Genomic DNA, 13,060 nt, shown 5'->3' on the forward strand with positions numbered 1-13,060 from the left:
TGCTGTGCAAACTTCATTATATGCTGTGCATTTGTACTTATATGATGTACTATATTCATTCTGCAATAGCTGTCACTGATCGTGGTAACCTTTTTTCGATAAAAACAACAAATGACTGGGCATACTACATTTTAAGAAAACTGCAAAGAAATTAAATTTTGTAAAGACTATAATGGCCTGTTATCGATTGGTTGTTTTAACTCATGAGAACCATTTAGCATTCAATTACCTTATTTGAAACATATATTTGCAAGTCTTTGACACTATGAATTTATAAATAAACATTATTAGATACTTATTGACGAAAGGCGATGACGAATTCGAAATGCAATTAACTAGAAACATCTGCAATACCTTACATAAGCCGAGCAATACATGCACCAATGCATACATCACGACTCTATTTGAAACCCTTAAAATTATTGCAAGTTTTGAAAACAAAAATATTAAAATGCATGCCAAAGATTTCTAAACATTTAAAAGAATGAAAAGTACATCTTGTATATGACGTGAAAGTACATTCGACAAGAATAAACGTACATCCTGTTTATTATTTAAAATCGCATAAGTGGGAGTTGAGGTCAAACATTCCAAAAGAAGTACACGTCCACCTATTTGAGTGGGTGTTGTGCAGCCACAGGTATATAAATGAGAAACATCGATTAAACGAGCAAAGTGTTGCTAAATACGGCTCAAGTTTGGTGAGTAGATTGTTTGTTATATTTGAATTTTTATTTCTTTAAACTACCATAAGATATTGGAACCATTGATGATATATGTAGAATATTATCATATATTTTAAATCGCAAGTATATTGGGTTCATTCTTTTACACCTTAATTGTTTCTGCAATAATAGTTTTCGAATGCAACTTTTAAATTGAATCAGGCAGTTATATATATATATATATATATATATATATATATATATATATATATATATATATATATATATATATATATATTCATCTCTTTCTCTTTAGTAATTAATACAGAAATTGTAGAATCCATTTTCTCTATGCAAGAGTATTCAATTCTCAGTTGTAAAAAATTTCGTTAAATACAATTGCGTTCCTAACTATGACCTTAAATACTGGAACAGGAATCCTGAGGCACATGCCAATCACAGTTTTGATTGCTTCTAGGCATGTAAATGATTTACACATATAACAAAATGTAACTTGATAATAATACAATCAAATAGTGTTCACCTACTTGGGTACAACCAATTCCATCCAGATCGCATATTTACGTCAACGGCCGAGTACGCCATGCACTCATTCTCACAGTGGTTATGGTATATCTCTATCTCACATATCTGTACTGTATGTTTCATTGTTATCATTTCATAAGCGAAAACAAACGTTTCACTACGTTACACTATGTGAAGCGTATCTAAGGAATGCAATTATTATTGACATCCGCTGCAAACGTTAACTAAAGCAATGTGCCTCAGCGAGATTAAATCAAAATTCTCGCCAATCAAGTCAGATTTATCATTTAAACAAGACTCCAAAATTCGATCTACTTATATATTTTAGTTGTAAAAAGTTAATAATATTTCAATAAATATACATCACAAGTTGATGCAAGGCTTCCCATCATTTCGATTTTGAAGCCAAGGATGTCGGTTACATATGCAATACATTACAATCTTTCAAAATATGATGTGTCTCGCTTCATTTACATACATAGATTGGAGCAAAGTGTTAAACGTAATCAGGAATTAGAACAATATATTCCTCATATGAACAAAAAATAGGTCTCGTCTGTTCAAAGCCTCAATTATTGGTTCAACTGATATATAAATGGGAACATCTGCAAATGTTTAGAGCCATATTTTAAATGCAACAAAAGACGAATAACGGAACGAGGCATAACAGAAAAAAGATGACATTTCTTTCAGTATATTTCAGTTTAATTTCTCTTTAGAGACTTGTTTACCATTAAAAGGACAAAAGGAATTCCATCCACTGAAAATGTCTAAGATCTACATCGATCCGGTAAGTTAAAATCAATATAATGTTAGACACAGGGTCGTTTGAAAGGGTGTACAGCACTTTACCACGTTCCAAACTTTTGTTACAATGAACCAGCTTTATTACCTATTAAATAATTTTTATTTTTCGAAGCGCATCATTTAATGAAAACATTTCTTTTTTTGTATGGCAGATAAATCATATTACCATATTCACAAATTAGAGTTTTCTAGAAGTTCTTCCCCTTGACGCGATATTGACCGTCTAGAGTACGTTCTTTTATTCGACAAAAGCAGTCACAATTATCAATGTTAAACAAAGCCGACTGCTAACAGGGCTGTTTCTAAAAATCTGAATAGCTAAATTTGTATAAAACAGAAGAAAGACAGGTAATTATGTACGTCAATTTACTTGTGGTCCTAATTAGGAGGCTTAGGTATTCAGGTATATGCACTTCGAATAAAATTAGCGGTATAATTGAAGCATGAATCGAAACGTATCTTAAGAACATCACAATTTACAGTACATCAGTGAATATACCGCGGTACGCAATGCCAGGTATTTTATACCTCCTGTCACAAAACGTGTTTGATTTATCATTACAGCCAGTTCCTTTCAAAATTGACGTGAACCTGACGGACCAGAAAAAGTTCATAATCAAAGCACGAGCACTCGCAGGAGTCAAAAGGTAGATGAAGAGCAGACTAAAGTCCCAAATATATTGGGAGCAATTCTAACAATTAACAATTAGCATTTGATACTTACCGTATGAAGAGATTGATTTAAAAAGTTATATATTTACCAAAGGTCCCAAGATCTAAATTAAATTTATACAAAAAGCTTGCACTAGTTAAATTAGCAGAAACAAAACATAATGGTAGTAATATCATGTCTGATTTGAGACGTTATTATTCAGATGTCTTTTGGATGTCTATTTTAAAACAACGATAGAAAATGTATACTACAACGTTGAAAAACAAATAAGATGGTGTCATCAGACAGCAAATAATAAATTACTCTACTGTTATAAACAATGCCAATATTCTGAGGGAAGCTTAAAACAGCGTCAACCAATTTACAAATACTACTGTTGTGACAAAGTTTAACATAACGTTTTGAAATATTTCTTATGTTGATGTGAAGTATTACGTGCTTATCTTTGCATTTTCTCAGTCTACAGTGGCAAACTCTAAGACTAATGAGGTAAATACCTTACAATATAATGAAGGAGACACAGTACAAATTTGTCAATATATATGACGACAATGCGTTCAGCACAAAATGGGCAAGAGATTTGCATGGACGTCTGGACTGAACGAACCTAAAATCTACATGAACTTTAACATTTCAGCTGTAATATTTTTTTAAGACACTTATATGAATTTTGTTTCTAAGAGGAATGTTTTCCTTTGAAATTTGATTTTTCAGGTTCACCTTTAATTTCCAAAAGGGGAAACTTTCTTCTCCGGAAAATATCGCATTCCATTTTGATGTCCGTTTCGATAGGCATGTTGTCCACACCAACTACAAGAAGGACGGTGAATGGGGTTCAGAAAAAAGAATTTCTAACTTCCCTTTCTCTGAAACAGAGCAGTTCACCATTGAGGTCCTAGTGGATAACGACATGTTCACGGTAATATACATGTTTGCAAAATTCTAAATTTCTTCTTTATAAACAAACAACCTCTTCTCCTAAATTGTATTAATTATGGTTAGAATTTCATCCTACATAAACTGGAGAAAACTTAATTTCGATCACCTTTAATATCACATAATCGTTTATACTAACTTAAAAATATTTCTCTATCATTTTATAAGAAATAAAAACAATATTTATGTAATCGTACAATACACAAACATACGATGAACACTTTTACGAAGAGTTGCATTTAGTATTACTTTAGAGCTTTAATATGTTTCTGTGCTTCAATCCCGTCTTTTGTCAAATCAAAGGTTCGTGTTTTGTTGTTATTGTGTATATATCTGTTTGGATATCAATTTGTGTTTTAGATAGTACAACTCTGTTCTAGGTGTTTAATGGATTCTACCTGAATAACTATTTGAAAATGTCATTTTTTGCAGGTTGAGGTAAATAGTATAGAAATCACTCGGTTTCTTCACCAGTTACCTATACAATTTGTGGACACGCTTGCTGTTGAGGGTGATGTGTTCCTTGCAGAGGTTCAAGTCATGTAATTCTCTAAATAATGGCTGATTTACATTCACGTTACTTGCAGGTTTTACCAAACACGCTGTATTAATCTCTCTATTTTAATCAGATCTTGCTCACTGAATACAGTTTTATCTATAATATTTCTTTGATAAAGATATTAGCTTGAATGTTGAAATCAAGAAAAGGACAAAGAATGTGTGCAAAGCCGAACAATACATGAGTGGATTATATCTTTGAGATTATGAGGAAAAATGGAAAATGAACATGTTTTATATGAACAACAGTTCATGAAAGCAAGGACTTTTACCTAACTTTTCTCTTCGAGATGTACGAAAATCTAGGTTAACACTCTGTTGCAATATTTTAACTTGCAAATTATGCTACTCATGTTAATAAACACGTTTGAAAGTGCAGATGAAAACATATTTACCTATCTTTGTCATGGAAGAAATGATCCTTTGAAGCTAAACTGGCTGTAAACTTTATGACTATAATTGTAGTTTTGCTTTCTTTATTGTATTAAAATATATCTGTATCGCAAAATTAAAGCTTGTTTCTTCAGTTTGTTCCATACTTACTTTGTATTTTAACCCTAATTATGGATTTTGTATTTCTCTCTGTTTATCCATTTACATTTTCTATTCAACATTACATTCATGTATGTTTCTCTCATTTGCCTATTACCTATCTTGTGGAAATAATGTTATTAATCTAACTTCAATTACTGCACATCTGACACTTTGCACCCTCTTCCAAGGACCCCAAGGGAAAAGTAAATAATAACATTTTCTTAAACGGTTGTAACGTATGGACCACGAGTAGTGTATTTTCACTCAGCTGTTAGTTGAAAAGGTAATCACAACTGAATGAAAAGACATTGAGTTTCATAATATTCCCACTTAAAGGAAGGGAATAAAAACTTACTTTTTCAGCAATGTTTCCTATCTATATATTTCGTCTCAACAGGGTAATTTATTCTAACAATATAGCAAATCTCGATCTTATTTGTATGGTGTTGCTTATTGTAATACTTCGAGCAAAAGTTTGATAAATTGATTTAAATTATGGAGCTGTAATTGAAGCAAATATTAAAGCGATTTATGATCAGAATAACGGAAGAAAATAAATCGTTCTGGTCATTAATAGCATTCGTTGCCGATGACGACTAATGATTGTATGGACCGCAAGACGCCGTGTACAATATGTTTGGAAGGCCACTGCTGGGGTTGTTGATGTCTAAAGACCTAGCGATTCACAAACGATGGATATCGGTGTGGCTACAGACTGGATCGGTACATACACGTACGAGGCGTTTATAATGCTTTATCACTTTTATCCAAACATGTCCCTTTCACACCTATAAAATATTACAGAAAAAAGGGTTAAAACACTCCAAAATAAAAGTCTTTCAGTTTCAAGGTAACCTTGCATTTAAATATTTCTGTATGTGGGTGTAAATTACATTTGAATCATTGAGGAATATATAAATAACGTAGATCAAACAATTGGTAATAAACAAGATATGAACATAACAATATTTTGCAATTGCTATGACAACCACAGAAAACGATTGGGATCATTTTTGCTTTAAAATTGCCAACTCATCGAACTTAACGAACCTTTTTTACGTACACCAATTTGCAGACAGCAATCCCATTCAATTATTATTCGAGCCCTCCTGACCCATGCGATGGAATATAACTTTTATTATATTCATTACTTTGTTTCAATGATGACTTTTTGGCATTCATTGTCGAATTACTCTTGTCCCATTAGGAGCAACTAAAGCAGTTTCTAATTTTATTTTCATATTGTTTAACGACGTAGTTTCAAACGCTTAAGTAGTTCGCCAATTATTCATTTTAACAGCAAAACTTCGTAATATGGATTTCATAGAAACGTAAATAGTAGATATATTTTTCATTTAAACAAACCAGTGTACTGCTGACCAAATCGATGTGAAATATTTTTAAATATATGAAATTCCTCTTAATTTAAACATATTTTTGTCAGAACATGTTACAATGGAATTTGGCCCAATCTGGAACATTATATTATTCCTCTTCCTACAGGATTAAAAGATTTTCAAAAAATTTCAACATCTCAACACTGTAGAAAAACATATTCAAATCGTAAGTAGAAAAAGGTGGGGGTACTACAACAGGATTCATGATTAACATAATTTATTGATCGACATTCTGCATATTGATCCCCCGAGAGTGGCGTTTATATCATTTATGAACCAATTCCATGAGAGCAATACATTATAAATGTTTGTCAAATAATAAAATGCGTAAAATAAGTTCTCGAATCATTCCTTTATCTCGTCTTACCAACGATTATGAAAATGCAAGATGATGTCAGGTGACTAGTTGATAATTGTGAAGTATATTGAGAAAATAAAAGTTTTCAGATCACTCTGATGTTAGCATCAATATGTCGTCACAAGCTTTCTAGCTTTATAATTTTTTAGGTAGTTGAAGAGACAAGTAAGCTTGTTTAAGGAGGCAACAATAACTCAATCGGATGAATTTCTTTTGAAACATCTAGCTATATTGTATTCCTCGAAGTAACTATCCTTTAATCTATCAGTCTATATACATGGACGTGTTGCTTTTGCTCCTCTAACTATATCTGCATTTTACCCTTCATTTTGTCTCAGCTGTTTGTACTAATTACATACAGATTTTATCACTTTCATTTTCGTCTTATGTTTTAATGTGAAACCTAATGTAACACAAAATCAACAGTTTCTGTTCTTTATAAAATAAAACATAATTTGAATAAGCAGCCTCTTTGCCTCATGTAAAAATGCAGGTTACGTCCTCTTCTCCGAGCGCGGAGTGTTTAAATAAAATAGCCGATGCCTTATGTTTTGAACAGGGCTCGCCAAATTTACACGCTACCGATGTGCTGCTGATATGCGAAAAGGATGCACTAATCATCTGTATCACGGGTTAAATGTCTGGTCTGTCATACCTAACAGTAATTACCAGTAACCTAGATTCTACATTGGGTAATGATCGTGTGAGTATGTTAGGAAGGGACCAACGTAAATTTTAATTCGACGTCTGATGAACTGAAATATGCACCACATAACGTACCATCATCCGATATGTTTTGTTGTGCTTCGGAGGAATATCAACACCTGAAATGATATATAGTGCCGAGATAATTGGACTAAAGTCTCTTGCCCGAACAACACTAACTGGTCTTGTCAGGTTTTAAACCCTCGAACGTTTGACTGGAACGTCTGGCATGCTAACGTTTCGGGCACCGCGAATCCGATAGTCCTGTTTCTCAGTTGAGAGACACGTAACCGATAAAAATTACCATTAAAACAAAATGAAAATCGTAAAGGGAACCCTCACTGCTCTAGTGAAAGCGTTGTAAGATAAAATTACAGCAATACCATTATCATTGGTATTTAGAACGGGACGAGCATTTTACGAAATGTAGGTGAAGTGTCTACAATAATTACATTAATATGGTATATACGGTAAGGTGAAGGTCAATGAGACTTAGAGATGGACTGGCGGTTAAATGAATACAAGAAATACACCAATATTTGCTCTAAAAGCATAAAAGAAAACATTACAATCGAGTGAAATTAGCAAGAAAATTTGAAATAATGTAGAAAAATCAAATGCAGTGTTACAGACAAGAAAATATCAAATAAGCTTAAACCGTAAACCATACTTACAATTATGTTACATGGGCAATAAATAGAGCTAACTATACCTAATAAAAAAAATTCAAAAAATAAAATAAGAAAGACAAGTTTGTAAGAATCCAGACTTTAGCTAATAGAAGGTCCACATCTCCAGAATTTAAAAAAAGTAAATTAGGTAAAGAAGAACAAGTGAAATCAAACCAAATCACACGTTACATCGGCTACATATGTATGACCTAAGAGAAAAAAGGAACTTAATTGGTCTCGAAAATAGGCCAGTGTAAGGCAAAGATTTTATGGTTGTACAGCATCAAGCTTAAAGTTTGATAAGATGTTCAAAATGGTAAAGGTGGTTGAGCGTCGGATACGTATTCCAAGGTTAGCGGGTTCGAAACCTGTCCATGCCAGCCTGAGTTGGATGCCTCGATGTGTCTTTGGGAAATACACCTAGTTTCCAATTCGTTTGCATGACATAGCCAATAAAGTATTCAATTTGGCGTTGAAGCCAGCACAAAACGTTGTACCTGCTCTCTCATTATATTCATAATGAAGTAATTGCGTAATTACCACTACAGGATGTTTTGTCTAGACTATATAAGCAGGTCATGTTTTAGGAACAAATAGGAATATTAACGGATTGTCCGCTGTAATATTGTGTAGGATTTTCAGTGTGGAAAATGATTAAGAAAAGATAATATAATTGGATTATAATTGCCAAAACATTCCTTCTTCAATGGATTCATTGATACATTGTACATCGAAATCGATATGAGGAAATATATGACAACCCTAGTGTTGCCAAATAATAAGAGAAAACTATAAACCCTCTCCTACTAGGGGTGAGGGCAACAAATAATTTGCAAATATGGTATATTACACACTACCTCATCTGCAATCATCCCTTGATCAATTTTACATCTTTATTGCTACCACGTTGTACATGACTGCCCATATATTTAGTCAAATATTATGACCAAAATGTATTATCAAATACCAATCATCTTCCTTGAGTGTGTAAAGGGAATGTTACTTTGTCAAATATTGGATATTGTTATATTACTCAAAACTTCCAATTGCATTTGATTCAATGAGCAAAGTGGCGTATCAAGTCCATGAGATTCGGGGGTGGGTGTGCAATGCCAGTAGGCACCCAAACTGTATGTAAGATATTTTCTGCTGAAACAAAATAAGGTCACAGTTCAAGAACAGTCCTCTCTAGTTTGTAGTGCAGTCACATACGGAAAATATTGTAAAATAGTTGGTATTGACCTCCTGTGGAAAATCCCAATTAGTTTGTTACATCATTAGTCTGGATGATGACAACTAGGCCAAACATCAAAATCTGCAAGACTTAATTACATTATTAATAATAAGTTTTGTTATTATTTATTTTAATTTTTTAAATTAGATTATTTATTGATTTGTTTATATTAAGTGGCACTACATTAACTCTACAGAGAAAGTAAGGAAATAAGACGTGCTGATTCTGTTTGCTTCAAAGTACTGTTCTGTTCCTGACATCTTTGTATGTACAAAACTTGCATGGTAGATGAGTTGTATTCCTAGTTTTAAACACGTGCATGAGACATTCATTGTACAATCAAAATAAATGTTTACAGCTTTATGAGATTAATTTTTATTGCTTTATTTCTTTTGGATTTCATGACTAGCAGTGTGTGTGTGTGTGTGTGTGTGTGTGTGTTTGAAGAGATATACCGTTCAAATACTTTTATGGTACGTGTTTAGGCTCGAATAAACAGTAACGAAAGAAATAGTGTAAACAACAAGCTTTGAAACATTTAACAAATAATTTGTTTCTCTGGAAAAGATGTGAAAAAGAAGAAGAAAAAATAAATAAATAAGAACTACGGTTTTAAGAATCAAATCCAAAGACAATCCAAAATTAATCCACGAATCAAATTTTCTAAGTCCTATTAATGAATCGTTCTTATGAATTGAAGTTCGAGATCAGATGAAGAATCCAAAATGAAAGGCGATGATGTATTCTGTAGTCAGTATGGCGTGTGTCTTCTACAGATCTTTTGTATTCCACAGTCAATAATATTCCGATGTTTGAATTTCAGAATAAAGATCAAACTAATTTCTGGAAAATATCAAATTTCTAGTAAACAAAATTACATTATTTTGACATATAATGAAATTAAAAAATTTAGAAAGATTTTAAAATTTACAAACAATTAAATTCAATCAAATATAAATTAAATCAAATATACAAAGCAATACCCTTGCAGATGTATCACTATCATGAAATATTCAAGTGGTAATATCGTATAAGAAGAAATATTTAACATTCTATCAATTCGGAAGGTCGATTATCTTAAGTTTATAGATTTTGCTTTGCAGGTTTTGAGGCTTTATTCCCTTATTTTCGTGTCTATGAATAAATACATGTCCCACATACAAAAAATAATATCATTAATTTCTATCTTTAATTTGTATTATTTGGCACGATTTTGCTAACCTCTTAACAAGGTCATACCTTGCTCCTTTATATGTCAGGCAAAATTATACAATATGGGTCTAACTTGCCCTTTTATATATGTAAGGGCAAGCTATATATATATATATGTAAGGTCTAGGATTACATTGGCATGCCTTGCCGTTTTATATATGTCAGGCCCAGGATAACATGGGCTTACCTTGCCACTTTATATATACTGTTTATTTGTAATTTCGAACTGAATGCATGGTAAAGATACATGCTGGTTTGGTTGTATGCCTTGGCATGGACGCGTTCCACAGGAAATAAAATACCAAGTATGTCACCTGATTGGACTTTAATTTATCTATTTTGTAAAAGGAATTAAATTTTGGTAGTCCTTCATAATAATCAGTAAGACATATTTGTACATGAGTGATGATATCGATCAGAAATGTTAGTATCGATGAGCACTCTAGATAAGCAAGGGCTAAAGTTGTACAGAAGTAAATAATGATAATAAAAACGATGATTGTGAGAAGAAGAAAAACATACTTGGTTTGCCTATTTGTTTCTCTTTAGGAAAAGGAAATGGCCTTATTCATTCGTCATCTATTCCATTCAAAAATAAATGAATATGGACATGGACGGATTGTACAATTAAAAGGGCTGAATAACATTTTAATAAGATTGTATTGAATTACAAACAATATATATATGTAAGCATGAGGCTGTTTAGATGTAAATAATAATAATAATAATAATAATAATAATAATAATAATAATCAGCGATGATTCCGGCAAGAAGTCGAAGAAGAAATTTTGGTTTGGTTGCTCGTTTGTCTTAGGAAAAAGGAAATGGCCTGAATCGTTCGTCATCCATTCCATAACAAAGCAAAACAATGCGGACATTAAAGGATTGTACAATTAAAAGGTATAATAACATGTTCATGAGATTGTATTTGAATTACAAATTATACTGTTAGCTAAGGTGATTTATAAGCATTTGATGAAATTGTGCACCAGACCATATGCAAACATTTAACACTATTCACACGTGATCATTATAAGCCATATTCGTCGTATGATTGTACCACAAACCTTCTCCATTAGTTGTCATCCATTTAACGTGGTCTGTAATGGTCGTATGTAATATATAATAATATGTAATTTTCATCATCGAATTTAGTTCATACACAAAGACATTAACATTTTCCTATACCTATTCAACACCAACAAGGTTTTTGGCATCAAGTTACTGTTTTAATCACGGTAGATAAGTTAGACTTTGAGAAAGTTTTAGAGGAAGGTTTTTGGCCAAATTTTGTATGGGCAAGAGAATGGTATGACGATTATGGTGATAAGGACACCAAGCAGTACTGGCGTAAATAAATAAAGGAGCAGTAAGTAAAATACGTATATTATGGTAAATTGCTATATAGTCTTTGCAATACTTGTGTTGAAAATCTATTTTTCGTTAAGTCAGCTAATGTCTAGTCATACATTTCGTTTGTTGACGTGGAACGTAAAAGGAGTCATGTACGGGTCACCTTACTTGTATTCTTTGCTAAATGAGGTAGATGTTGCTGTACTTACTGAGTATTGGCTTCTCCCGGAGCAGCTCAATTTCCTAGATAATATACATCCAGATTTTAAATCATTCGCACGCTCTGACAAAAGGCTAGCAGTAATTTCGAAGAAAGGCTAAGGCATACTGGGTTCGGGGGAATAGCAATCCTTTATAGGAAATCATTCCGCGTGAATTCCTTGTCGAGCGCTGGCAGTGACAGAGTTTTAGGGATAGAGGTAAAATGTAACGAAAGACTTAAATATTTTATATTCGGGGCACTTTTGCCATCAACCAATTTTCCTATTGAAAGGTACTCCGAAACAATAGAAGAACTAAAGGATCAGTTTGATATTTTATGCAAACAAGGCATTCCCGTACTTGCCGGAGACTTCAGTGGTCAGCTAAGTTCACTGTTTAGCTCCAAAGCAAATTGTCTAACATCAAACGCTAGAGGCACTATTCTGGAAAAGTTTCTGAGCGATAGGCATTTAATATCTGTTAATAGTCAATCCATTTGTGAAGGGCCAGATTTTACTTTTTTCTCAACCGATGGCAAATCAAAATCTTTGATAGACCATATACTATTGCAAAAAGGTAAATTCGGTTTAGTGGTTAAGGCAGAAATAATAGATGATCATCCTTTGAACATTTCAGATCATCTTCCTGTAAAAATAGAGTTGAACCCTTAGGACATAAGGCAACAATGGCTGACGAGCATATCATTCATTCCATAAATTGGAAGAAGGCCTCAGCAGAACAAATAAATAGATATAAGGAAGCAACACGCAATGAATTGTTAGCGCAAATGCATAAAGCAGAGCTAGCGACGAATGTCGATATTGAAATTATTATTCAAGACACGGTAAAGATTTTACATGAAGCAGCTTCTAGGTTTCTCCCCATAAAGAGGTTTTGCCCCTACGCTAACCCCTATTGGAAACTATTAAACGTAAAAAAGTTTCACACGGAAATGCGGCTGAAACGCAGGGTATGGATTTCTAATGGTAGGCCAAGAGGCTGGGAATATATATCATATGCGAACTATAAGAAAGCGAAGAAATTGTTTGCAAAAGAATTATTGAAAGCTAAAGAAATATACGATAGAGAACAATTTAGTGAGCTTGAAAAGGCTGCAGAGCTCGATATTTCTACTTTCTGTAAGTTTATAAGGAATAAAAGAAATAAACGCGATTACATTCACGAAATCGAATCAAACGGAAAAATTGT

At 32.8% G+C, this 13,060-nt stretch overlaps 1 protein-coding gene across 1 annotated transcript; it reads left to right on the forward strand.

Moving 5' to 3' along the window:
* Positions 1-687: 687 nt before the first annotated feature.
* LOC149788751 (galectin-9-like) lies at positions 688-4,685 on the forward strand. Its single transcript, XM_089975769.1, has 5 exons — positions 688-701; positions 1,931-2,001; positions 2,583-2,665; positions 3,406-3,610; positions 4,060-4,685. Exons 2-5 carry the CDS (start codon positions 1,978-1,980, stop codon positions 4,171-4,173), a joined length of 426 nt encoding a protein of 141 aa, XP_089831895.1. The 5' UTR covers positions 688-701; positions 1,931-1,977; the 3' UTR covers positions 4,174-4,685.
* The last annotated feature ends 8,375 nt before the right edge of the window (positions 4,686-13,060 follow it).

Source organism: Sinohyriopsis cumingii, chromosome 11 (genome assembly GCF_028554795.1).
Source record: "Sinohyriopsis cumingii isolate HCF-2022 chromosome 11, ASM2855479v2, whole genome shotgun sequence".
Lineage (NCBI taxonomy): Eukaryota > Metazoa > Mollusca > Bivalvia > Unionida > Unionidae > Sinohyriopsis > Sinohyriopsis cumingii.